Below are 27,740 nucleotides of genomic sequence, written 5' to 3' on the forward strand. Positions count from 1 at the left end.
TATTCAATTAAATGTCCTTTGTATTAGCAACCCTCTCTATTTATAGATGCTGATTACAGAGTGAATAATGCAGAAAAAAAAAAGTACTGTTGTTTTAATTCTTTCAATTGCCAAAAAGTTTCTTTCTTCTTTTTTTTTTTTTTTTTTAAAATAAAGAAAGAAGGTACTTGTCTTAGACTCCCCCGTCATTTGTGGCGGAGGAAAACCATGGTAACAATAACTCTAGCTTAATCATAGAAAAACCAGGAAATAAAAATCAACAGCCAAAGCTATCATAACAATTAGTGCATCAGCAACTTCCACTCTCTACATAAGTTTAGAAATGAAAAATCCTTGAAGTGTTTAGTCTTAAAGACCCAAATAGCTGACCAAAACCTGACCTTCTCCCAAAAGATACTTTGCTAAGGTCTCGTTACCTTTGAAAATTCTGTTATTTCTTTCAATCTAAACTGCCCACATTATGGCTAAGATTGCAGTCCTCCAAAGTTTTATTTTTCTTTTACTCCCAACCAACTTTGTCCAACATAAGTTGGGGCAGAGTTGGGCAACACCCAAGCTAACTCGAATTCCTTGTATAACAAAGACGAGAGTTTATGAGTATAATTGCATTCCAGGAACAAATGTTCTATAGTTTCATTCCATAACACTTTGGTCCATACCATTTCGACTGTGCTCTGGTTCGAGGTAAAATAGTGAAAAGCTGATTTGCATGTAAAGATACCCCATAGATACGTAACATTTCAATTAGGTTAGGAACTTCTCTGTCCATTAGATATATAATCACCCTCCTCTACTACTGCCAAATCACTTATGCACGCATTCTTGGATCTGGCCAACACTGCTAATTCCGGGAATGAACTTGGCAAGGAGGATTCACCCAACCACGCATCTTCCCAAAAATGAATTCTGGCTCCATTCCCTTCTTTAAACTTCAGCAACTCCAAATACTCATCATAAAGATCTGAAATTCCTTTCAAAGGGTAGAATATAATCCCTCCTTCCTTTTGGTATCCATACCATATCAACTTTTGATCACCCTATGCCAAAGTGAATTAGGCTCAAGGGGAATCTCCATAGCCATTTTATTAACATTCTTTTGTTTCTCATATCTTCATAGCCTATGTCTTCCAATACCCAAACACTTTTCAATCTTGGTCTACAACCTCCTCCCAGCCAACCAAGTAGTCTCCCCCTGAAAGATCACCTTCCCAAAAGTAGTCTCATCATTTTCTCCAATAAGTTTGTGAGTGATTTCGGGGCTCTAAAGAGAGAGAGAGAGAGAAAGTAAGTTGGAAAAGAAGAGAGAACTGGTCGAATAAGAGTTAGTCTTCCCCCTCTTAACAAGGACAAGCATTGCACACTTGTCTAGGATTGGCATCCAAGATACTTCCTTGGCCAACTACCTACTTCACATCCAATCGACAAAGCACACCAAACCACCACACTCTCATCCAAACAAAGCCCCAGGAGCTGGCTTTTGCCCATATTGATTTTCTAGCCTGATATTGCAATAGAAGCCTTCCACCAACCCAACCAATCTATGCAGCAAGTTTTTATCATTCACAAAAAATAGTGTCATCAGCTGAATCTTCTCCTTACCAACTAGGACACCAGATAATTTATCGGAGTCCACAGCCTTGTCGAACATCCTCCCTAGCACATCTACGACTAATGTGAATAAGAAATGCGAAAGAGGGTCGCCTTGTCTAAGTCCTCTGGACCCATTGAACTTTCCTCTTGGTTTGCCGTTGATGAATATAGAAATGATGTTGACGAAGAACATCCTCTAATCTATTTCCTCCATTTTTCTCCAAAACCCGTACATGCCATTATTAACTCCAAGAAGTCTCACTCCACCCTACCTTATGCTTTTTCAAAGTAAATCTTGAACACCAAACTCCCCTACCTCTGCTTCTGTAGTCTACCACAACCTCGTTTGCAACCAATACCAAGTCCAAAATTTGGTTACCTTCCATAAAAGTAGATTGAGTCTCCGAAATGGTGTATTCTAGCGCCTCTCAAATTCTCGTAGCAAGAACTTTTGCAATTATCTTGTAGACACTAGTGATACGACTAATCGACCTATAATCTTTGACTTTGCGGTCATCAACTTTTTTGGGTATGAGGCAGATGAGTGTTTCATTAATGCTGCCTAGGATTCTCCCCTTGGCTTTAAACTCCTTAAAAATAGCCAACAAATCTTCTTTAACTACCTCTCAGTTGGATTGAAAAACTGCCAAGTTGAAACCGTTTGGACCTGGCGCTTTATTACCCTTGCAATCAAACACAACTTTCCTCATTTCCTCCTTTGCAAATGGTCTTTCCATGAATTTTGCACGATCTTTTGATATTTTTTCCCAATTAATGTCTTCAATCCCCAGGTTGTGTCTTCTCTCAGATATGTACAATTGTGTGTAAAAGTTGGTCAGCGCTGCAGATATTTCTTCTTCTTTATCAATGAGAGTTCCATCGTCTTTCTCTATTTCAGAAATTGTATTTTTGGCCTTTTTGCGTTCAATAGATTATGAAAAAAATCTGGAATTGGCCCACTTCCATTTTGATTTCAACCACACATTTCTTTCCTCTTCAAATACCAACTCCTGCCATTCCTTTTTAATATTCCTCCTCTCTTCAACCAGTACTTAGTTCCACTCATTGCTTCCTTCCATTTTATCAAGGACCTCCAATCTTCTTTCTAGTGAATTAGTCAAACGATTGTTGCCAAAAGTTTTCTTGCTCAATACCACAATATTCTATTGTACTTTCTTCAATTTACTCATGAATTTTGTTTGAGGCCAACCCAATTATACTTCCTCTCTCCACCACGGTCCTAAATTATGGGGAAAAAAATTATGTTCCAACCATATCATATCTGAACGGACTAGGACCCCATTTTGGTGGATTAGAATCAAGAATAATTAGGTTATGATCAGAGACTAACTTGACGAGCATCTCTTGCCTAACAAATTGATAGGCCATATTCGACTTACCGGTGAACAAGAATCTGTCCAATTTGCTACAAATGGTCGTTTCTCTGAAGTTTGACTAGGTCAATCTTCCATTGTTTAGTTTGGTAAACACAATTTGCGAACTAGCTCATCAAATATCTTTATACTTTTGGTGCATTTGTGGTTCATTTTTTCTTGGACTCGCCTTACAACATTAAAATCACCCCTTAGGCACCACGATTCTCCACATGTTGAATCATGGCCAACTAATTCATCCCAGAAATCTGATCTTGCTTTATAAGAGCACGATTCATAGATCGCCGAGAACCACTAAGCTAAATGAGGTTGCTCCCTCTCTATGTATAAGCATTGGTCTTAAAAAGACTTAGGCCACCTAGGATTACAATTGGACCAATAGAATTAAAACACTAAGACAACTCAGTCCATGTACATAAGAGACTAAGTATTTCATTTAATCATTTTGTGGTACACAAGATAAGTTTTAGGCTTATCATTTCCCTTCAGCTTAAATCAAAACTGAAATAGAAAATTCACCGATCATTGAATCCAAAATTGTAATGCTTCTAGTATCCCAAATCACCAAGATGTCATCCGCTCTACCAATAGGAAGGTAAAAGAATTCATGCTTTAAAGTGAGATCTCCATAAACTTCCAACAAAATTTCTATCTGCTGACTTCTTGTAGAATTTCTATATTCGGAGTGGTCTTACATATTGTTGCCTTGATAGCTCTTCTTTTCTCCTATCCCACTGCCTCTAATATTCCAGGACAGTATCTTTATTGTGACATTTTCTCCATCCCTGATTTTCTTAAAATTTTCTCATAGTTGATGTTAAAAGTCAATTTTTTCAGTTCCGTGCACTTTTTCCTTGCTGCCACTATTATGACTTCTCTTTTCTCTACTATTTCTGCGTCGCAAGTTAACTCCACCCCCATCTCAGCCAAAGAGTCAACTATATTAGACCACAATGTTGATGAAGATTCCTCATGACTATTTTTTCCAGCCTTTGTGATCCCCATTTTCTCTACTAAAAGGCATTCCTTTTCCTTCAAACCCCCTCGTCTCACACTATTTGTTTCAGGCCACAGTTCTTTAATGTTGCACAGTATATTTTCACACCCTTCGCTGTCCTCCTCAAGGCTCTCCTCACAATCTACCTCAGATGCATTGCTATCTGAAAAAAAGTTCTCTAATTTCCTCCTCTTTCATATCTTCTTCCTCCTCCATATCGTCAAGTTGTAAATTCCCCACTGATCTAATGGCTTCTTTCTCCTTGCTTGGACATACGGGCCTCCTCTTTCTTGTGTAAACCTTCAATTGTTGGTCAATGGTCGTCTCTTTTTTAGGCTCGTTCTCCTCTGAGTTGTATAGTACCGTAACTCCTTTCTCCTTTTTCTGATCCTCAAATTCTGCCAGAAGTTTATGATTGCATCCCTCAATTTTTCTCAATTTTTAGGCCTAATACATATTAGTCGCCCTACAAAAAATTCGTAAATGATCTGGGCTGGTTTCTTTCTCTCCAGTAAACTCATACTATTATTGATAAAGCCCACATCTCTTCTTCTCTCTTCATTTTCTCTCTCATCACTTTCTCCTCATTTTCTCTCTCATCACTTTCTCCTCATTTTCTCTCTCATCACTTCAAAAACTATTTTTTTGTTCCTATTTTTGAAAACACAATTTGAAACAAAAAACAAAAAACAATGCCAAACGTACTCTTAATGCTTTATTTTTTTTATCATTGGCACACTTGATGCCTAATTGAGACTAAGAGCCTCAATACCAGGAGATCCAAGGTTGAAACATGGATTCTTAGCCCATTTGGAACCCCCCTCCCAACAAGACTCAATGAATTTATTCTAAAAAATTTTGAAAAAAGAAAATTAAATTAATTGCCAATGAATTATAATTTAAAATATATTCAAATTGTGAACTGAACCGATAAGAGTGTTCGTGATTACCAGATAAAGTAAATCTTGGTTTTCATTTCCCTTGTGATGGACCTGGAACAAGTATTCGCTTGGGATCATGTCTTTTTAGGGCTATTCTGGATGTATAATTCAATTTCAATCGTAATATTCCATTTCAGTTGGAAAATGCAATCAGACATTTGGGGTAGTATAAGTGATCAACAAATACTTCTTTTACGGGATGTTTTATTTTTCCATAGAAATATATTCGCTCAACAAAATTGAAATCTGTTTTCGGGGCCATCCTTTATATGAAAATGAGTAGATGAAGAACTCATGTGTGTTATTTTGCTTTTACTTTACTGCATAAAGTGGAGGAAGACCATGGTTACTGATACTACTTTTGCTTTACTGCATAAAAGCAAAAGTAGTATCAAGCAATAATAAAATTTCAAAAAAGAAAAACCAAAAGAAAATACACCAAAATGTTCAAATCTCTACATAAGTCCAGGAATGAAAATTCCTCAAAATGCTTGGTCTTAAAAACTCAAGTGGCTGTCCAAAATTTGATTTTCTCCCATAAATCTTTTGCAGAACTTTCAACACCTTCAAAAATTCTGTTGTTTCTTTCCATCCAAGATTGCAATCCTCCACAATTTAATCTTGCGTTTACTACCACTTAACTTACCCTCATAAAAAAGAGAGAAGGGGGGGGGGGGGGGGGGGTAGTACCAGATAAAGCCCAAAAATCAATTTAATCCAATTGCTGTGCATTCCAAAAAAAGATGCACCACCTCTTCCCGATTGCTCTTACAACACACGCACTAGCCCGGAGACATACAAATGTAAGGGCGCCTCTTTTGCAACATCTAATGCACATTTACTTTATCTAGTGCCACTAATTAACAAAACACTTTGACTTTTGACAGAACATTAGCTTTTCAGAAGACTTTAGTCCAAAACAAATCATTATGGTTCTGATTTGAAGTGAACCAACTGAAAGCTGATTTACAAGAAAAAATCCCACCAGGATCTCTGGCTTCCACAATCTACTATCATCCATCACATTGAGCAATCTAAGATGTTCTAACTGTTGTAACATCTCCAAGAGATTGGGAACTTCCTTTTCCTTCAAGTTCCTTCTGAACTTAAAGTTCCAACTTACAATACTATTTTTACTTGAAGCAAGGTCCTTAGCAATAATCTTATACACGCATGTTATAAGATTGATAGGTCTGTAATCTTTTTCCATGCAGCTATTGAGTGTTTTGGGAATAAGACAGATGAAAGTTTCGTTGATACTACCCTCAACTCTTCCATCTCTTTCAAAAGCCTTGAACACTTCCATGAGATCATCCTTAATGACCAACCAATTAGACTGAAAAACTGCCATTCTAAAATCGTCTGGACCTAGTGCTTTGTTGCCTTCACAACTGAAATTTGTCCTTCTTACCTCATCATCTTCGAAGGGTATCTCTAAATGTGTAGCTAAAAATTCTGGGATTTTTGCCACTCAATGCCATCGATTCCTCTCCCTCGTCTCCTCTCGGATGTATATAATCTTGAGACGAAAGAGTTTAATTCTTCAACTATTTCTTCCTCCTTGTCAAGTATAGATCCATCATCTCTTGGGATTTGTGTGTTTTGCAATGTTACATGTTTAACATACAGGGAACTATCATCTTTATAGATAAACATTTGGGAAAATGACAATTTCATATAAAGGATGTACTAATTTAAAATGCCATGACATTATTTTTTTCGGAATAAAAATATTCACAGGTTCATAAAGTTTATTTGTTCAGTGAGAATGAATGTTACCATTTGTAATATGGTATTGGAGCTTGTCTACAGTTATAAACTTTTCTTTAGCCTACTTGGTTATTTCCCCAATGGCTTAATTGTTGCTTTTCATTCTTCCCTCATTGTCTACCTGTTACTGCTCTTGGTTTGCTCTTCGTTTTTATTTAAACATTTGGCATGGTTGCAAATATGACCCTTCCTTTTGTTTCTTAACTGACTCTTTGGTAGAGTTTATGACATTCTTTTATGTTGTTGATGCTTTTATTAATAGTAGCAATCGAGTTTCAAAAATCTCAATCATGTTATTCAAGTTGAAACATTTGCATGTTTTATTTCTACTTGCACGAGTGTTTTTCCATTATGTTGCCTCATTAAAGTGAACACGTGACAGTAAAATTTCCATCCTATGTGCTTCCAATTATGATTTGTACCTCTCCTGTCTGTTTCACCCAACAGATATTTCACTAATTATTTTGGAATGATACTTCTCAGGTATCAATTATGGAAGCCATATCTCAGAGCTGTTATGGAGCGTGACATGAAAGCTGTTAGTGAAGGTGCAAAAAGCAAAGATGAAGTTTTAGAAACTTGTTTGCATCAGATGAAATCCTGCTTTTTAGATGTAAGTACATTGTTGGTATCTCTGTGGCCGTATGTTTCTCTTCAGTTCCTGTTGTGTTCCGCTCTGACTTTGATTTCCTGGATGTGGTTCATAGCTTTGTGAAGTTGCTTTTTTGCATTGATGAAATTAAGAGACTGATATAATCACCTAACCCATGTTGATGTTTATTATTATTGTAGTCTTAAGTCAGGCAAACTAACTCTTTTTTATGTTGACAGTCTCGTATCATCTCTAAGATTTTAAGGATCATTACAATTAATTCAGGACCACACGGACGTCACACTGGTCTAAGCTTGATTTATGAGAAATTATAATTAGAAATGACATATTATATGTATTAGAAGTAATTGAAGAAGATTTGCTTTTTACCGTGGTTTTGGGAAAATTGACGTATTGGGTTTATGGAGTTCTAAAAGATCTATTTTTTTATTTTTGAAGGATTTGGGTATGGTGTCAGCTATATGATCAATATGCTTATTATTCAATGTGGAAACCTACTACAGTAGTTTCTTATGTTTTCTGGGCAGTCAGTAACTTAGGAGACAAGGTTTTAAGGTTACATTGTAGAGTTTTTTGTTTTCTTAACTGGTAAGTATATGTAACTCTTGTGTCTGCTGAATTGCTTTGTTACCACGTTACTTATGACATATTCTCCTTCCTTTCTTTTCACTCCTAGTACTCTTGAAATATTTGAGTGAAAATTTATCTTTTGTTTCTTATATGCAAATATGGGGGCATTACAATCTGTGAACTCATCGTTTATTTTTAGTGATTGAGAGTTCGCCTTAAAGAGAAGCTCCTCCAGTTCATCTTTACGGGAACTGAAAATAAACTGGGGTGTTTGCACCTTGCGCGGACTTTCTCTTATATCTAATTCCATGTTCATTAATATTCACAACATCAGTTTATCTTTGCAGGAACTGAAAATAAATTGGGTTGTTTGTACCATGTGCAGACTTTCTCTTATATCTAATTCCCATGTTAATTAATATTCACAACATCAGTTATGTCATTATAACATTTGGCATATTTGCAGGCAAGGCTGAACAAAGTTAAACTCTTGCAAGCCATGGAAATTTTCTTTGAGAGGTGATTTTATATTATTGTTTGCAAGTGTTGTAACATAACCTTTGTATTCCTAAGCTTGACACATACATTTTATCTTTCACACAGATCTAATAGACCTGCTGGAGAGGAGCAGCATACATCTAGAGAAGTTATCCGACCGTGTGGACTTTGCCAGGAATCAAACATGGTGCTTAAACAAAACCGGGTAATGTGTTTTGATGTGACTTTCTTTAAATCGAGTTTCTAGCTTGTGATTGTGTTTTATTTCTGCCCAAGAGCTTGCATTATTCCACATCTCAAAACGTTGTCAGAGTTCGCTTGTGATTGTTCCCTCCTTTAACTATCCAGTCTTCTTTTGCTCTCATGATTGTATGATTTGGTGTGAAGCATAGGTCCTTTTTTTTCGCTAAAATATAATTAAGCTCCTCACCACTGGCCAATTGAACAGTGAATATTTTTTGAAAAAAGAGAAAGAGGTCACTTGTCTAAGACTGACCCCACCCCCGAAAAGTTATTGAAACCCTCACTTGAGGCGGAGGAATACCATGCATACAAAAGCTTTAGCTCAAAACGAACTAAAACAAAACAGCACCAGAACAGTACAAATAATATACTGAAGTTCAAATGCCCCACTAAGATTTAAATTACAACAAAGATCTCCATTCTCTACTTAAGTCTAAGAAGGAAAAATGCTCAAAAAGCTTAGTCTTATACACCGAGCTGTCCACAGTCTTATCTTATCCGAAAGATCATAGTCTTCAGCATTGTTAGGATCTTACTTGAATTTAAGGATATTCCTTGTTTCTTTACACTTTACACTTTTTAAACTAATTTGGTTCTTATACTCTATTAATTAAAATATTGCAAATTTCCAATGTTTAAGCCAAAGTATCAAAATTTTCACCACTGAAGTGTAAAACTTTTTTTTTTTTTTAGAATTTTGGAGAAATATTGAGGATATATTGATAAATGTCAATGGCTTATTGATTTCAGTATAGTATTGGTTGAACTGTGATATTCTTCTAAAATTTCTTCATATATTAAATGTGTCTATTTAATAGAAATTATTGGTTTAACGGGTTTTTTTTATTATTTATTTTTTCATTAAAGTTAACGGTTAAAACTAACATTGTTAATCAATCAATTAATTATTTGTTTTTCTTTTAAAAAATAGTTGTAAATTTAAATTTAATTTAAAATTATCTATATAATTAGATAATTATTTTTTATGTAAATTTTAATTTAAATTTGAATTAGACGTTAATTCAATTAATTAATCATACTTTATAACAAATTTATAAATTATATTATTTAATTAATTAATTATATTTCATAACAAATTTATTAGTTATATTATTTAATTAATTAATCATACTTTATAACAAATTTATAAGTTATATTATTTAAAATATCTAAACTTATTTATTTATTTTATTGTTTAATAAAATGGTAAATACTATTTTGTACACTATGTTTTGTATAAGTTATTAATTGGACTTTGTTTTGTTAATGACAAAATAGATCTTGTATTTTTATAATGATACAAATAGGAGCCTGAATTCAATTTTTGTCAAAATAAAATTTAATAATAATCTGATCTAGAGATGTTATGACAAAATTGGTTACTTTTACTGTATTTGTTTGTGTTAAGAATTGTCATCAAGTTGGTTACATTAAAAAAGATGTCGAAAATTGAGCCTAAGGTCCTATTTTTATCATTTTGGAAAATATAGAGTCTATTTTGTCATTTAACAAAACAAATGGTCCAATTGGTTGCTTTTACAAAACAGAGTCCAAATGGTATTTACCTATAAATTTGTTATTTTTATATATATATATGTAAAAAAATTTAAAATTAGATTAAATTATATATATATTTTAAAAAAATATAATTGAATTGTTTTAATTTCATTGTTATTATCATTTAAACTAAGTTCAAACTAATACCTAATATTATAAAAAAAAATCAGAAATACACATTTAATGTTAATAAAAAAATAATTCAAACAAAAAACTTTAGATCTTCATTCCTAAAACTGAATGAGTTAGTGTTGGCACTAGTTTAACTCCATCAAATGATACTCCCCATGTTTATATATATCTATGGAACGAGATCTAGTGACTATTCTAGTACATATGAGATTTTCACTTATCGTGCTAAATTACCATTTCCCATTTATGTAAAAATAGTGGAAAGAGACCATCAAACATAATGAGATTTTATCAAAAAAAGGAAAAAGAAAAAACGTATACTGTATATTCATAGTTAATACGTACATACTTTTTATCCTGGTATATATATCAGTATAGACCAAACACCGTGAATGAAGAAAACACTTCAAGAGTTTGATTAATAGAAACACAATTGAAACAGAAAAAACAGAACATTATTATCTCTTGAAGGTAGAGAGTCAACAGGTGGTGAACATTTAGTGGCTTGAGATGAGGGAGGATTGGGTATTGGGCGATTGGAGATGAGAAATAAAGGTATGCTTTAGAAGTGGCTGTGGAGATTTCCTTTAGAGCCAAATTTGTTGTGGCATAGGGTGGTGGTAAGCAGATATAATAAGGCTGATGATTTCTGGGACTCCAAAAATGGATGTCGTCTGTCTCCTAAAGGCCTGTGGAGGGATATTTTAGATGTGTATGATGAATATCTTGGACTGGTACACTTCAAAATTGGAAGAAGGGATAGGATTCAATTTTAGGAAGATGTTTGGCTTGGTGATTCATTGCTCAATGTCTTGTGTCTTCTCTGACTTAGTAATGATTTCTAAGGTGAGGAACACAACTATAAAGGAGCTGATTGTTGACGAGGGCTTGGCAGGTGGGTGGGCATAGAGTTGGAATTCAAGTTTAGAAGGAACTTAATGGATCGAGAGGTCCCAAGTCTTATTTTGTTACTGCAAAAGGTCAAACATGTAAAAGTGTTGAGTATTTTGGAAGATAGTCAAATTTGGAAGCTGAATCTGTCAGAAGTTTTTTCTTGTAAATCAGCCTTTTGCTGGTTTACATCAAACTCGGCTGTTAGAGGTTTGTTTTGGACGAAGATTTTATGGAAAAGTTGTGTTCCATTGAAAGTTAAAGTGTTTGGTTGACTTGTATCTTTAGGCAAAATGAACGTCCAGGATAAGATGCAAAAGAGGAAGCCTTTCCTCTACATTTCCCCTGGTTGGTGTGTCTGCTGCAAAGGCATCGGGGAAGATGTTGGAGATTTGTCTTTGGAGTGCAAATTTATTCGATGATTATGGATCAATTTGATAGAGGAATTCGAGTTGGCCTGAGTTCTACCAAGTTATGTACCACAAATGATAGTTTCAAAATCAATTGGCTGCAAACGTAGAACAAAGTTATGGAGAACAACGATCTTAGCAAAAATTTGGGCTGTATGGTTGGAAAGAAATGCCAGAATTATTTCACTGGCTGAAAATTCAGAAGCGGTTGTGTGCGAGAAAGTTGAGTTCTGGACAGCTACTTGGGTTTTTAAAACCAAACATTTTGAGGATTTGTCTTTTTTAGATTTATGTAGAGAATGGAAAACATTGTTGTAGTGGTATTATTAGTTCTTGTCTAGTTTATTTTGTTCAGTACTGTAGAGTGCTAACTGCTTTAGGCCTTGTTGTCTCAGTTGTTTATGTAACCTAGGTTTTCCTCCGCCACAAGTGAGATTCTCAATGCATAACGGGGAGGGTCCTGTCTGAAAAAACAATCTCAAATTTAAAGAAACAAAAATAAACAAATTAAACTAAAATAAATTCCCAATTTCTAAAAATTCTAATTTTATTTTATTTCAAAGATTTGGGGTTAGGACATCAGGACCCATGGTCTTCGTTCTCTTTTGTAACTTTTCCATTTAATTAGATTATTTATTTAAGTTGATTTGAATTTTTAGGTTATAATTAAAGCTTAAAAATTATATATTTTTAGGTTTTTAAACGGTTTATGTCATCTTATGAATATGTTTTATATCTAAGATGTTACATACATTTCTAATAATTTTAAAAATATTTAGCCAATTGAAATGAGTAAAAACTTATTTAAACTACTTACTCAGTTTTTCACAAACTTCTAGTATTTTAATTAACCTTAATGGAGGGGAGGATGACCTATGGCCGCACCAAAATGGCAACATCTTCTGCTGCCAAACGATTTTCTTTGTGATTTTGGTGCAACCCTTTTACACCACTGATAGGCCTTAGGATAAATAAAAAGGGCATATGTGTAATTGTAATGGGATAGGAGTATTATATATAGGAAAGAATAGTGAGAAAAAGGGTGTGAAGAATTTGGTTTTAGTTTGTAACTTTGGGAGAGAACCTGGCTCTGATACCATTTGATAGGAATTTTCCTATCAAGATTAATCAATTGCAGAAAATAGAGAAAGAACAATAGTTTTTGGATAAAAATGGCAGAATGCCTTTCATTTAAAACCCAGGATTTCGAGAGCCTGGTTCTCTCCCAAAGTTACAAACTAAAACCAAATTCTTCACTCTTTTTCTCACTATTCTTTCCTATATATAATACTCCTATCCCATTACAATTACACATATGCCCTTTTTATTTATCCTAAGGCCTATCAACCACTAAGTGACCTTGCCCCCAAATTTCCTTTTCGAAAATATAACACAAAGGAATATGGCATCCTCTTCGTCCTTCTTATGTTTATGCATGTGTGTGATTAGCTTTTCAACTTCTCGTTAAACTATTTTTGTTCCTCCATGCAGGATGGCAATTTCATGGTTGGATGCTTAGGTTATCCTCAGGTTGGTGACCTAGTCTATGAATCTAATGCACTTAATTTACAACTCAGGTGGTTGATAAAATACTTTATAGTTTATATTGGCTTCAAGGTAATCTGGTTGGGAAAGTACTAAAACACTAGGGAATGAAAAGTAAAGACTTTTCCCATTGGCAGTATGATATTTGCCCACCATAAAGTTGAAAGATACTCCACTTGTTTTATTTAGTTGGAAGAATTTATTGAGATAAAAATCACCATCTGATCCAATCCAATTAAGCTTCAAAATCTAATTGGATTGGTATCTTACTTGGATTTTAATTTTCATATTAGCAAAAAAACATTAAGGTGACGTTTGGTTGGAGGAAATGGAATGCAATGGAAATGAAATAATTTTTATTCTATTTCTTTGTTTAGTTGTTGTAGAAAATGGTGAATAGAATTGTGTGTATGCTTCATGTTAATGTCAAGTATTTATACAACCTAGGAGAAACAAAATAATTACAATTGACCCTATTTTCTAGCTAATTTACAGCTAATATGGCTCTTGCCCACCCCTATTTGTTGCTATCAAGGAACTCACATTTTGAGTGAAAAAACATCAGGGAGCTGAGTTTATTGTATTTTCACGACATGTGTTCACTGTAACTGAAATTGAAACTTCTCAACTCTCTTAATAATCATTTTCATTGTTCACATTTGGGACAAATTTTACATCTATGTATTACATGATTTAGTGCAGGAATGTTGTGTGGCTTCCTGGATCAGTATCTGAAGCAGCTGTAACAACCAACATTTGCAACTCGTGCACTCCAGGTTTCTTGTTATTGTTAATGCTTAAAGTTCGCTCACTTATTTAAATGCTTACTTAATCCACGTTGAATTTGCTACTATTATTTCTAGTGTTTGTCCAAATGGGAATGCCAATTTAGGTTTTTGTTTCTTGTCTTAATCTGATTTTCATCCTTTGATGTATACTTTAAAATGTGGAAACTGTGTATAGTATCCCCTGTGAGTAATGGCAAAGTTCAATGATTTATTGGTATATTTTTTATTTTTTCTATTGGTATGATATTTGAATTATAATCAACTGTTAATAGAAGTCATTTGGAAGTAATTAAAATACGCATATACTTAGAAGTGTTCATCAACAAATTCCGGGTTAGTACATCTTATTTCCTGCCCTATCAATATTTTGCACTGGGGTGATTTTTCCAACCCATGGGCTGTAAAGTTCCAGCGGCCCTTACCTCCCAAAGATTGTAAGGTTTCAGCTGACAAAATAAAATAATGTATCGATATATAATTGAGAAATATGGTGTCTTAATCCAAATTTGTTTTAATTAGTGTTCATTGTAGTTATAGTAACCCTCTTGTAAGTTTCCGAAAAATTGTGAATAGTTTACCCGGCTAAAAACAGAATTCAAAACAATAAATAAATGAAGAGCACGAGTGCAAGAAGCTGTTTGAACTTTGTTTTGGACGCCATAAAGGATGAAAACTTACAGGAGGTTTGCTATAACTACAAATAGTACTAACATGAACAAAAAAACAAGATTAAAACACCATAATTGTGTTGATTTTTGATACCCCCTATATGATTATTGTTTATAGCATAGTTCTAGAAAGCATTTACTCACTATTTTCTAGTTTGGTATGTGGTTACTATTTGAAATCTCATTTATTCCTTAATCATATCAATTTTTGTTTCAATAGGTCCAGTTTACTTGATTCAGTTTAAGTTTCGCCGGCTGGAAATTCCTCCTGACTACAATGCTAGCCATTTGGGTATGTACAAATTATAGGAATACTATGGTGGCTGTATTTGGACGAATTTTATATTGATACCATTCATTAACTATTAATGTGTTGACATTATTGCATAGTAGTAAAGAATACTTTTTTTTTTAAAGACAGCCTTATTTGACCAAGTTGAACCCTGCATTTCTTGACATAAATTAGGTTGCATTGGAGGCTGTGATGAGATTCTTAAACAGTTAATTGAAATTTGTGGAACCGGTAACCGGACGTCAGGTTTGTTTTATTTTTTAGTTAGTTTGTGAACATATTTCACTAAGACACATGATGCAAAATTCTCAAGCTCTAATTTTTGTGTTTCAAATGGAATTCTGAATTTTTCAATTGGACTCTACATGAAGAAAAGTAGTTTTCTTATTTTGATAACATAATATGTGCAACAATAATTTGTACACTTGTGTAGTTGTGTGTTAGTTCCTGAGAAATCTCTGCACAATAGTATTTAACTTGATATACCTATCATTATAGTTACTTTTCTTCGTTATCTAATTTATTCCGAATTATTCGTCGTCTCTGCAATATTTTGTTGTGTATACATGAAAAAATATATATAAATAAAGCATCCAACCAAATCAGAATTTGTTTAATATTGATGTTCTTAAAGGGGATAGATTCTCGAATTGAAGATGTATGCCATGCCATTTCTTTTTGAGGTCTTTATTATGCTAGCTTTGATCTTTCTCATCAGTAGAAGATATCCACAGTAAGGCTATTCCCATTTCAGGGGGCAGCAATTCTGTAGATCTGATCTCGGCCCTCTCTTTTCTCTGCAAAACCTACAGGGAAGTTCAGAGAGAGACCAGAGATATTTTATACTACATCTCTAGGGGTTCTTCATTCACAATGTAGGAGTCTTTAAGCTATATACTTAAACTCAATTAGCTGTCCAGATAATTCATCTCGCCATGTCAAATAATATAGATTTATTTCCATTCTGAACTAGTACGCAATGATACACTAGTAATTTCGTTGAGTGTTGTATCTATTCACAATCTTGAGATATACATTACAAGGTTTGATATTATCAATTATAATTGGCACACCTATAAAATATCTACACTTTTGGTGTCACACAATGAAACCAATTTCTTCTTTAATGGAATTGACCTTGGAATTGAACAAAATATAGGAGACATGTACAAGGTAATAGGAAAATAAAACTGTACAGAAAAGGTAACCAGAAGGTCTGAGACAATCTCATTTGAGTTTCTAGAAGCTGTACAAATAATCACATGTAGTTTTATTGCTTTTTCAACAATATGTGCATGCATATAATTATGTATGTAGACTTCCATATAATATTTTACATAACTAGTGAATAGAGTGGAGGTCAGTATTTGAGGATCATAGATTGAATCATTCATTTATTATACAAAAACGATATCTACTCACCTGACAAATTCCTTGCAAATGTTTTGGGCATTATACCTTGGAGTGAGTTTAAAACCCAAGTAAATAACACAAAAATACCCTAAACAAAGACACACACACCCACATTCTCCACATTCTTATCTGAAATGACTTGTCACTATGGAAGAAATTTGAAACCAATCTAATATGATCATTAGTTTAATATTATCTTCAGCAAGAGGGCGAGTACCCACTGCATCATCAGGCAGTGCCCAACAAAGTAATAGTCGACAAGGTGCTTGCATATACTGTCATCAGGGTGGGCATTCTTCAACTGATTGCCCTTCCCAGTTTTCAGGCCATCAAGGGGCTAGATCACGTGGAAGGAACGTGCAGCAGAGTGGTGAGTGTCTAATAATAATAAAAAACCTTTCACACCCAGTCCAGCCACTGTACAGAATATTCATGCTCACGTAGAGAATCTGTCTTTGCAAGATTGCATGTATCTAATAATTTTTATAAAATTGTAATTTGTAATTTATGTTTACTTGTTGAGGTAGTAGATTCTTTTGTTTCCTTAATATTTTCGATGTTCCTTAAAATGTAGAGATGCAGTTGTTATGAAGTAACATTTTTTGTTGAAAGAATGGGTGAATTGTTTTGCTTTCCCGTGTATCTCTTTCTGACATGCTCGAAATTTTTCACATGCCTCTGTTGCCTTGTTCTTTCGAAGTCTTGTATGTTACTTCATACCTGCCGTCTCTTTCCATTCTCATATATCTTTTTCTATTTTTTAGTACTATTACGCAATTAGTTATGGCTGCATAAATTATCATATCAGCAAGCCTACTTTCCTAGCCTTAATACTGGGACACTCACCGTTAATCTTGAAGCATTAAAACTCAATTTTAGGAAATGGACAAGTTAATGCACCATTTCAAATGTTGGTTTCTAATATACATTTGATGATTTCAGTTTACATTTTGTTTCCATATATGGTTTCACTATAATGAACTTCATCTTGTGCAGATGAATCCACAATCTCATGTGATATTTGCGGAGCACCATGTGCTTTGCGGACTGCCAATACAGCAAATAACAGAGGACGGAAGTTCTACTCATGCCAGTCGCAAGAATGCAACTTCTTTGTGTATGTACACATTACTCGAACTAGAGACTAAAAAGTTTTTTTTTCCTGACTTTTAGTCACTGGTCCAAATTAATTGCTGTACCTTTTCCTTTCTCATTGGTCCATTTATCTTTAATAGATCTTTAGGCCATATTATTTCTTGAAACCAATAAAATGTAATGCAATCTGATTAGGCTGATTAGTAAAATTTGCATTTCCTGGTGCAATGTGTTACGTCCTGTTCTTCTGAATATTTTAGTATGCAGCATTATACATGGTTAATAATCAGTACGCATCCGCACAATAAAGATTACATGAGGATAGAATGGTACGCAGGCATTTCTCTTTAGGAAGTGATAGATAATTAGATAGGATGTGCTGCTGCAGCATGATTTACAATTTAAAAGAAAAGTTAAGAGGATGATGAAATCGTAGCTGGCACTAAAATTGATGAGGATGTGCTCTGTCACAATGTTTCATTGTGATTCGAAAGTTTGTATTTCATATCGTGGGTTCATGCCACATTTTTCTTGTATTAGCTTGACGATTAATACAAGTTTGTTTCTTAAAGTAAATATATAATTGCAAATTAAGAAATTACTTCAGCTGCTCTAGTGAGTTTTTTCGGCATCTAGATATATGACTTGGGCAGAGTAAACAAAAAGGGGAAAACAACGAATGTAACTTGTGTGTTGATGGAAACCTTGATTATATCACTGGTTGATAAATGTGGCCTCTTTTCTTGCACAGGTGGGAGGATAGCCTCAATAATGGTTCTGTAGGAAGAAGTGGCCAGCGTTCAACCATGAGAGCCTCGGCATCTAATTCAAGGCAGGGCAGTGGTCGGGGCAGGGGTGGCCGTGGAGCAGCACGTGGTGCTGGTGTAACTTTTGTGTCAGCAACTGGTGATCCAGTTTCTGGTAGAAGGTGTTTTGTTTGCGGTGATCCTTCACATTTTGCAAATAACTGCCCCAATCGTGGTAACTGAAAAGCATTATGCATGAGCCTCATCCTTATACTAATCTCAGGATATTGTCTAATGGCTTGACTAGAAGTGCTTGGAACTTTTCTGTTTTGGCTGTTGCTAGTTAGAAAGATATTGTAAGTGTTTGAAGATAAACTGGAATATTGGATAGGTGAAATTCTGGGTTGCTCTTTGGACATTTATTACTAAAGAGCTCAATTCTCCAGTGTGGTAGAGAAATAGAATAGAGATTTGATTTTGTAGCCTAATCGTTTTTATCATTTAGCTTGTACTTGTAGAAAGTTTAATTTAATGGAGGGAAAGGAAGGTATGGAGACCTCATAGCTGGTTGATGCAAGTGAAATTTGATCAAATATTGTTATAGGGTAATTTTATAAAGGGAAATTTCAATTTTTGACCCTAATAATACAACCTATATCAAAATTTATACCCCTTTATAATTTGTACAAATTTAGTCCATTAATTACATGAACTTCCCATTTTACCCTTTTTTTAAAAAAAAAAATTAAAAAACAAAAGCTAAAATCTGAAAGTGTATTTCTCTCTCTCTCTCTCTTCCCTCTTCCCTCTCTCTCTCGTGCACCACTCTCTCTCTAGGAAAAAATTTGAAAAATTTATGAAAAACCGAAGCTGAAATCCGTCCCACACGATATTATTTGCTGTTGCATGGTTGTTTTCTCGGTGGGTGTTGGTGGAAAACCGAAGCACAATACAACATCACTCAAGAATCTTACACCATTATAATGGGTAAGTTGCATTTTAAGCATTTTGTTTGACTTTATGTAGTTTAAAATTGTTATACGTGTGTTTATTGTTGGAACTGCTGTTTTTTGGTCTGAAATTGTTGAGATCTGGCAGATCTGGTTTTCAGTCGATTTCTGGGTTTTCCAGTGTTATCGATGATATGTCGATGAAATGTCGATGGTTTGTCGATGATTATGGAGCAAAGGTCAGTGACGACCATTATCGACGTTATGTCGACATGATGTCGACATGTTATCGACATCATGCAACCAACTTTGGGATTAACTATTTGTCGACATTTTGTCGACATGTTTGTCGACATTCTGTCGACAACAAGCATTTTTTGTTGTTTTTGAGAAGTTATCGATATTTTGTCGACATCATGTCGACAAAATATCGATGCAATGGAAAAATACCGTAGATAAAACATAAACATAACATTGACAGAAAATAAACTTCATTAAAAATAACAAAAAAAAAAACATAAAAAAAAAAACAGAAAATAAAAGTTCATAAAAATTAAAAAAAAAACATTAAATAAAACCCACAAACCATAACATAAGAAATTATTTTTTTTTAAATTCTTTGGCTTGTGGGTGAGCCTTGCAATACTTGCATAATGTTCCAGGCTTCACCGGTTTACCGTTGAAGATGCCCAGTTTGCAACGACGGCATCCTTCGGGGAACCCAGGTGGTGGAGCCGGCCATTCGCCAGTTTTTGCAAATTCTCTTTCAAGTTGCATGAACCTGAACTCGTTACCGTTTCGCTCTCTTTCGAAAGCTCGAGCGGCGTCCAAAACTTTCTGCATTGCAGGAGTAACTTCGCCAACATCATCCTCCCCGCTTGACTCCTCAGGAGTTAGGATGGGGTATTTGCCGTTCTTTCTTGGGGCCATATTTGAAACTTAAGAGAATAAGAGAAAATTTTTAAGAGTAAGAGATAGGTAGAATACAAGAGCACTTATGAATAAGATTTCCCTTTGCTTTTATAGAGCAGTAAAAATGTTGGGAATGTATGAAAATTTAATGGTCATTAAATGCGTAACTGTACAGGGAAAAACGCATGAAATGGCGTATTTATCGACAGAATGTCGATACTATGTCGACATCTTATCGACAACATGCCAATTTAGTGTCACTGCTACCACATTTGTCGACGACATGTCGACTTCATGTCGATATGTTGTCGATAGGACACGTGTCTGACATGCAACGTTTCAGTTGAGAAGGGTTGTTGGGAACGTATGTAAAATTTATTAACATTTAATGTGCAACCGTTTCTATTGTCGATATAATGTCGATGGTATGTCGATAGTATGTCGATGACGAGCATGGTTGTTTTTTTGTCGATTGTATGTCGATATTATGTCGACACAATGTCGACAATCAGTGCCCTAATTTCTGGTATTGTGCTTCTCGACATTATGTCTATTGATATCGATGGGATGTCGATGTTTATTTTTTTTGGTGTTTTTTCCTTTACTCACCTTGTTTTTTTGGTTTGCAATTGCAGGAGACAAAGTGTTCCTTGTTGTATCGTACGATGGTGTTTGGTTATGTGAGAATTATAATTGGATCTACAAAGCAAATAGCGACTTGACGTTGAGTTACAACCGAGACAACCCTACAAGAAGCTGCGACAAATTTTATATGAAGAGTTGGAAGTTGATCCGTAGCGTATGATTTAAAGTTGGAGATTTGTTCCTTGTACATGAAGGGAAAAATGGTTGCGCCAGAGGTTATTAAGAGAGAACGCCAACTGAGAACGTTTTTAGAGATGAGGGCAACAATGTCAAATACAGAGTTTATGCCATTATTCGTGACCAAGGTGAGAAAAGTTGGGAATTCGGAGCCTACGCCGCCTACTAATCCTCTCCCTCGGAGTGTGGTAGGGTCTTGCGTTCCCGAAACAGATGTTGGGATTGGTGTGAATGAGGAGGTTCCGGCCAATTTAGAGGTTCCGACCAATTCTGATGTTCCGACCAATGTAGGGCAAGAACAAGAAGCGACAGGATTTCATCAGTTTGAAGAGTTCGATACACCCTTCTACAATAACGATCCTATTGTAGATTTGAATATGGACGATGAACATGATTTGGCAGTCGATGAAGCCGTAGCGGGACCATCGTTGAGGTTAGAGTGTGTACCGAGTAACCAAGGTACACAGCGAGAACGACAACCTCGTAGTGAAAATCGCACTACACCTGGAACTAGCAGTAGTCGACCGTGCGGGCGAAGAACATGCTCGTCATGCAACGTTCTCAACGTTCTCCTCTTTCGAAGTTTGTACCAAGTTCAAAGCTCCCATGTGGACAAAGGAAGATATAATGGAAAATCATGAGCTAACTACTTGTTTACAAAGTAAGGAAGCAGGGGTGATAGAGCTTGGTAATTTTTATGAAAACAAGGAAGAACTGAGACAAGTTGTGGGTAGGTTTGCCCTTAATAACAATTTCGAGTGGATGGTGAAGAAGTCATCCCCTGATGTGTTGTACGTTACATGCAAGGCTCCAGATTGTAAATGGAGATTGAGGGGGAGGAAGAAGATGCATTCTGACAACTTTGAGGTCACTGTATTTCACAATGAACACACATGTAACTTGAATGCGAGACGTTCAGATCACCGTCAAGCAGCACCATGGGTAGTTGGCCACCTTATTAAGGGGAAGTACACCCAAGACGGAACTAAGTACAAGGCTAAAGACATACAGAGGGACATGTTTGACAACTACGGTATCAGTATGAGTTATGTGAAGGCGTGGAGGTGCAGGGAGATGGGACTTACGTATGCTAGGGGTACGCCTGAGTTTTCATACATGAAGCTTCCTGGGTACTTGTACATGCGGAACGAAGAATCCAGTACCATTACTGACTTGTACTTAGAGGATGAGCGGTTCAAGTACTGTTTTATATCACTCGGTGCATGTAGAAGGGGCTTTTCTTTTTGTCGTCCTGTTTTGAGTATCGATGGCACCTTCTTGAAGACGAAGTACGGCGGTATAATGTTAGTTGCTGTGGCATACGATGCGAACAACCAATTGTTGCCGGTTGCTTATGGTATCGTTGACAGTGAGAATAACGACTCCTGGACGTATTTCTTACAGAAGTTGAGGGTAGCAATTGGCGTGGTTGAGAACTTAGTGTTTGTGTCAGATAGGCATCAAAGCATTGATCATGCTGTTGAACTCGTTTTTCCCGAAGCAGTCCACTGTGCATGCTATCACCACATTGTTATGAACGTGAACGCCAAATTCAAGATCGATGCTTTTCACAACCAAATATATAATGTTGCTTACGCATGGTCGAAGACTGAATGCGATAGAGAGTTCGAGAAGCTTAGAAAGATGAATCCGGCCATCGCTGCATATGTGGAGAGTATAGGGTTTGAGAAGTGGGCTCACCCTTATTGTTTGGGCGATAGATACAACATCATGACGAGCAACGCTGCTGAAAGCTTCAATAGTGTCACAGAAGAGTTCAGGAAATATCCAATAACTACTTTGGTTGAATTTATCAGGTTCACACTCCAATCGTGGTTCGCTGATCGCCTCGAAAATGCTGACAAATGTGCCACCCCTTTGGCCACGCTCTTCGAAAAAAACTTGGCAAAAATTCATGAAAATGCAAGGTACAGGCGCGTCCAACGAAATGGAGCCAATTTGTATAACGTTGGTAGGGGACCTAACGGTGAAAGAGGTGGTGATGTGAATCTAGTTGAAAAAACATGCACCTGCGGCGTGTTCACGTTATTGAAACTCCCTTGCCTTCATGCATGTGCCGCGGCATTGAAAACGAACACAAGTGTGTACACGCTTTGCTCACCTTATTATTCAAAAGAAACGTGGAGGAAGATTTACGATGATACCATCAATCTCGCTGGTGACGAGGATGATTGGGTTCTCCCAGAACACATCAAGAATATGAAAGTTGGGGTACCTGTGGAAAAGAAGCCTGTAGGTCGTCCAAGAAAAAGCAACGCTGGAAGAAGACGGGAGAACCGTTTCCCGTCTGGTGATAAAAAAGGTTCTGTACCACGAAACTGCAGCCGCTGTGGTGCTCCAGGCCACAACAGAGCAACATGCAAAGCCCGCATCTGAGGCGTCTTGTACGTATTCGTTGGGAAATTTGATATATTGTAATGACGCATATTTTGTCATAGTTATTTTTGTTGAGGTTGAATATTTTTCAAATATTTTAATTATTTTTAGGTTTAATAGTTATTTTTGTTGAATAATGTTGATATTTTATATTTGAAACCACGTATAATTATCAAAATTTGAACGAAAAGAAAATCTATATATACATAACTGTAATGTTAATTACACAAAATATACAATGTCCCAATAATTAAAAATATAATCAGCCGACATTTTGGTAAAATAAATCGACACACCACCGTTGACGAAACATGGCTATCCTGGTACGGCGTCACATCGGTCAATCCACGCTGCATCATGAGATGCTCCACATACTCAATGGAATACACGCCACAATCACCACTAAATGCAAAATAAAATGTAAAGTCAGTCTAACGTAAAACATATTTTAATACTATAGTACTTTTTTATCGCTATGTACCTGGTTGCTGACTTCGGAACTAAGTCGTGAGTGGCTCGACTCGCGTGCATTTTTGGAAGCACCGCGATGTCACCGTTAGCTAACGCCATGATCTGGTTGTTATGTGGAAATTCCCCGGTTGCAAGGATTAGCGAGGGCAGCAGTTCTGACCAAACCTTCAAGATGGGTTCCATGGCGGTCCAATGACAGACGCTGGAATCACAGTCGTAGACATTAATTTTCCACAGCTCTATGTCCACTTCAACTGTGACCCAGTGTCTTGCCGTGGGAAGGTGCAGAACGAAGTAAATAAACTCGTTACCCCTCCATCTCTCAAAGACTTGGGACTGTAATTACAGAGAACAACGAAACAATTAACAAACCATAATAATCTTCCCAAACAATTAACATTTAAAATCTTACTAAAACAATACCTTATGAAACCCTGTGCAGTAGTCCAGGATATATTCCTCCCATTTAAAGTTTTTCCTCGGACCCTTGTGGCTCGTCCATGCACTGCTGATCATGGCGGTCACGAATGTGGAGAGAATGATACCCTTCTGAGGAAATGTCAGTGGATAGTCGGTGCGTCGCCTCCTCAACATATGCATTGCTGCATCTATATGCTGCATATAAACGGAAATGTCAGTTACACAAAAAAATATATTAATTGCACATAAAGTTGTAAAGTGAAGTAATATTATAAAATACTTTACTTACGTCATCTGTAAGCCATTCCTTTGGTGTGAGCATTATCCAAAAGAATCCTGGACCGTAATCACCACTTCTCAAATCCCGAAGTCGGTGGTTCGGAATGAGTCCAACACACCACTTTCGGAAAGTGGTTAACAATTTCTCGTCCGGTGGCTCCAGGGGATCAAAAGTCGAAGATGGCCTATGTCTCCTCTTCATCTCCGTATAGTCACCGAACCATACAGGAGGCTTTCTCTTCCTCTTCCGACTCTTAACCACTGCAGGTTGTGCCTCTATGGACAGAATCTCACCCTGCGACTCGGTGTCATGTACATGGATAAGAGGTTGTGCCTCGATCGGAGTCGCTGGAGCTCCCTCATAAGGATCGTAATCGTCGGGGAAGACCTCATCCTCTTCTACTGGGGGTGAAGCAGCTGGTGGTGGGGTAGATGGATCTCTTTGGGGCCTCCGGTGCTGAAGCTGTCGTTGGCGGACGATTCAACATGGCCAATATGTGTCTGAGCTGCTCCATAATTACGTTCTGACCACCCTTCAGCTCTACATGGCTGGTCTCGTATGCCTTCTTCAGCTCGGCCTGAGCAGCATACAGACCCTGAGTGTCAGCCTCGATCCTATCCAACCGAGCCACTAAATCAGTGTACTCGGCACCCCGAACGCCTGATGAAGATGGTGCACTGGGCTGAGGTTCTGAACCAGTGGCCTGAAAAAATATATATCAAAAAAATACGGTAAGCATACGATAATTCCACAATGTAACAAATATCACAAAACAAAAATAATAAAAAATGAAGACATAAAAAAAAGTTCCAAAAATTGGTACCTGAGTGTCTCTTTCCTGAGTGTCTGGGACCTGAGTCTCTGGTACCTGACTACCTGCCTCAGCCTCTGTGTCATCCACAGCATCATCAACCAGGTTCTCCACACCATCGTAAGAAATTGTCCTCACAAATGCCTCCTCCTCTGTCCGTGGAAGGAGCCCCTTCACCACTTCCAGATTCTGTTTATGGTTTAACAAATATCAAAATAAAACCATTTAGCATTTATTACAAGCATTTATGTTAAATAATTATTCAGAACATAAGTGAAAATCATACCCGTCTAGAAAATAATGCGCTGACGTCTTTCTTCCCAATATCGCCTTTGCTCGTCCAGCTAAGCATCCTGGGGAACCGAATCCCGTGGTTCGTGCCATACCTCTTGCCAACCTCCAAAATGGCCTCGTACGCCCAATATTGGACTGCAGGTGCGAAGCCATATGCTGTGTATTTGCACTCGTGCTGAACATCCGAACTCAGCTTCTTCTCGTAGTTGGCCTTCTGTTTCAACATGTCTTTCTGAAGCGAGTGCATGAGTCTGGCGAATGAGTGCTTCCCCCAAGGAATCCGGAAGAAGAACTCGAGGTCTTCCACATATCTAATGATGTGAGGCGTGATCAGCGCGTTGGCCTCGCGGCCCAGAAGCACTGACTCCACAAACAAGCACAAGCCGAGCTTGTACAAGTCTTCCGGGTTCTGGCAGTTTGTGAACTGAAGTTGGAGTGCTTCTGTCTTCACACTATCAGACCGGTTGAAATATTTGTTGATCAGTCGGTCTGACCCCGAGCGCGCGACCTGCGCAGCCTTCTCCTCTTCTGTTGGCCCCGAGGAGAAGTCCAAACCCGTAATGAGTGCAAACTCCAGCACCCCGAATCGGACCTCCTTCCGACCAACATAAAACCTCATCCTCAACTCCTCCTGAGCATCCACTTTCATTTTGTGGAGCATCGGTACAGTGAAATAACACCGAGGAGAATGTCAGTGGTACGGCATTCCAGAAGCTCCCGAAACGGCTTTCCTTCGCCGTGTTGTTAAGGTTGAACTCCTCAAACCGAGCTTTAATTTTGGCAAAAATTCCAGTGCCCCTATATGTGACGCGGCCAGTGAAATGCTCGGGTGCTGGAATAATGAGTCTGGGAGCCATCTGAAAAAACAAAAACCAAACAAATTTAAATGTCAAAAAAGTTAAGAAATGTCGACATAACATCGACATCATGTCGACATTCTGTCGACATTAACAAACATTCATAACTGGTCGATAAACAGTCGACATACAATCGACATTCTATCGACATTACCATAAGAGCATTGACAAACTACCAACATCGACAAGTTATCGACATACAGTCGACAAATCGTCGACATTATACCAACAAAATGAACTGGGACTTATAATCGACAAACTGTCGACATACAGTTGACAAATTGTCGACATCCTAACAGTAAACTTGCAAAAGAATGAACTGCAACTTATTATCGACAAAACTATCGACATACAGTCGACAAATTGTCGACATTCTAGGGCAAAACTACACAACATCAAAACAATGGTAAAACCATCGACAAGTAGTCGACATTACGTCGATAACCTGTCGACAACAATGTTCAAGCACCAGATACCTACACATATCGACATCCTATCGACATTTCATCGACAACTAAGTAAAAACACAGAAAACACCATTGAAACATATCCAACACATACAACATGCAACTATTGACATCTAAATTCGCATATACAATCTAAAACACACAAAATCTGAAGCACATACACAAATTCGCATTGAAATTTCTAAAATTTAAACAGAAAAAAACTTACCTTTTCGTGGTTCAATGGTTCACTTCAGTGAAGTTCAGTGCTTCGTCGTCGTCGTGGTCCTGGATCGTCCTCGTCGTGGTTCGTGAGGGGTTGTGGGTTCGTGCTCGTGAGGAGAACAGAGAGAGAGAGAGAGAGAGAGGGGAAGTCTGGTTTGTGGGTTCGTGAGTGTGGGAGCGGGTTGTGGGTTCGTGAGGGCTTGTGGGTTGTGGTTCGTGCTCGTGAGGAAAACAGAGAGAATGAGAGAGAGAGGGAACGTCTGAGAGAGGGAAATGTGGGGGGGGTTCGTGATCGTGAAGAGCGAGAGAGAGAGGGAGCGTCAGAAAGAGAGAGGGAACGTCTGAGAGAGGGAATTTTTAATTTAGGGGGTATTTTAGGAAACTTTTAAAATTATAGGAATAAATTTGTACAAATTATAAAGGGGTATAAATTTTGATATAGGTTGTATTATTAGGGTCAAAAATTGAAATTTCCCTTTATAAATACACACAAATAATAATAAAAAAGTCATATAAAAAATACGGCCCTGCTGAATTTTATTTATTTTTACAATTTTTAAGATTTTATTTATAGATAATAGTCTATTGATGTATTTTTATGTTGTGTTATTTTGATGTTTTTTTGTTTTTGTTTTTATGTTATTTTCATGTAATTTTTTTGTGTTTTTATAGAATATTGTAAAATTATAAAAAATAAATTTT

The 27,740-nt window shown here is 36.6% G+C and overlaps 3 protein-coding genes across 7 annotated transcripts in view; 1 reads left to right on the forward strand and 2 right to left on the reverse strand.

Moving 5' to 3' along the window:
- The window catches only part of LOC115713985 (DNA topoisomerase 3-alpha), a 35,114-nt gene extending 16,344 nt beyond the window's left edge, over window positions 1-18,770 (forward strand). For 2 of the 4 annotated variants that reach the window (XM_030642484.2, XM_030642483.2), the window contains 10 exons: window positions 7,176-7,305; window positions 8,342-8,394; window positions 8,479-8,578; window positions 13,098-13,136; window positions 13,849-13,927; window positions 14,828-14,899; window positions 15,074-15,145; window positions 16,515-16,682; window positions 17,309-17,429; window positions 18,159-18,770. In XM_030642484.2, the coding sequence (XP_030498344.2) occupies window positions 7,176-7,305; window positions 8,342-8,394; window positions 8,479-8,578; window positions 13,098-13,136; window positions 13,849-13,927; window positions 14,828-14,899; window positions 15,074-15,145; window positions 16,515-16,682; window positions 17,309-17,429; window positions 18,159-18,396 (1,072 nt within the window). In that variant the 3' untranslated portion in view covers window positions 18,397-18,770. Of the gene's footprint in view, window positions 1-7,175; window positions 7,306-8,341; window positions 8,395-8,478; window positions 8,579-13,097; window positions 13,137-13,848; window positions 13,928-14,827; window positions 14,900-15,073; window positions 15,146-15,653; window positions 15,775-16,497; window positions 16,683-17,308; window positions 17,430-18,158 lie in introns of those variants that run through there. The other 2 variants (XR_009687398.1, XM_030642485.2) reach the window with 2 other exon arrangements.
- Window positions 18,771-20,170: 1,400 nt separating this feature from the next.
- LOC133037025 (uncharacterized) lies at window positions 20,171-24,790 on the reverse strand. Its single transcript, XM_061113825.1, has 5 exons — window positions 24,415-24,790; window positions 24,129-24,320; window positions 23,716-24,041; window positions 23,531-23,636; window positions 20,171-20,182 (listed from the first exon to the last, which is right to left on the reverse strand). Exons 1-5 carry the CDS (start codon window positions 24,604-24,606, stop codon window positions 20,171-20,173), a joined length of 828 nt encoding a protein of 275 aa, XP_060969808.1. The 5' UTR covers window positions 24,607-24,790.
- On the reverse strand, window positions 24,790-27,514 carry LOC133037278 (uncharacterized). 2 transcript variants are annotated; one of them, XM_061114244.1, is made up of 4 exons: window positions 27,043-27,514; window positions 25,503-26,367; window positions 25,229-25,405; window positions 24,790-25,108 (listed from the first exon to the last, which is right to left on the reverse strand). In XM_061114244.1, exons 2-4 carry the CDS (start codon window positions 26,169-26,171, stop codon window positions 24,794-24,796), a joined length of 1,161 nt encoding a protein of 386 aa, XP_060970227.1. In that variant the 5' UTR covers window positions 26,172-26,367; window positions 27,043-27,514; the 3' UTR covers window positions 24,790-24,793. The 2 variants fall into 2 exon arrangements, with proteins under 2 accessions (XP_060970227.1, XP_060970226.1); XM_061114243.1 differs by having other exon boundaries at window positions 25,503-27,514.
- Between the last annotated feature and the right edge of the window lie 226 nt (window positions 27,515-27,740).

This window comes from Cannabis sativa, chromosome 4 (assembly GCF_029168945.1).
Source record: "Cannabis sativa cultivar Pink pepper isolate KNU-18-1 chromosome 4, ASM2916894v1, whole genome shotgun sequence".
In the NCBI taxonomy this organism is placed as follows: domain Eukaryota; kingdom Viridiplantae; phylum Streptophyta; class Magnoliopsida; order Rosales; family Cannabaceae; genus Cannabis; species Cannabis sativa.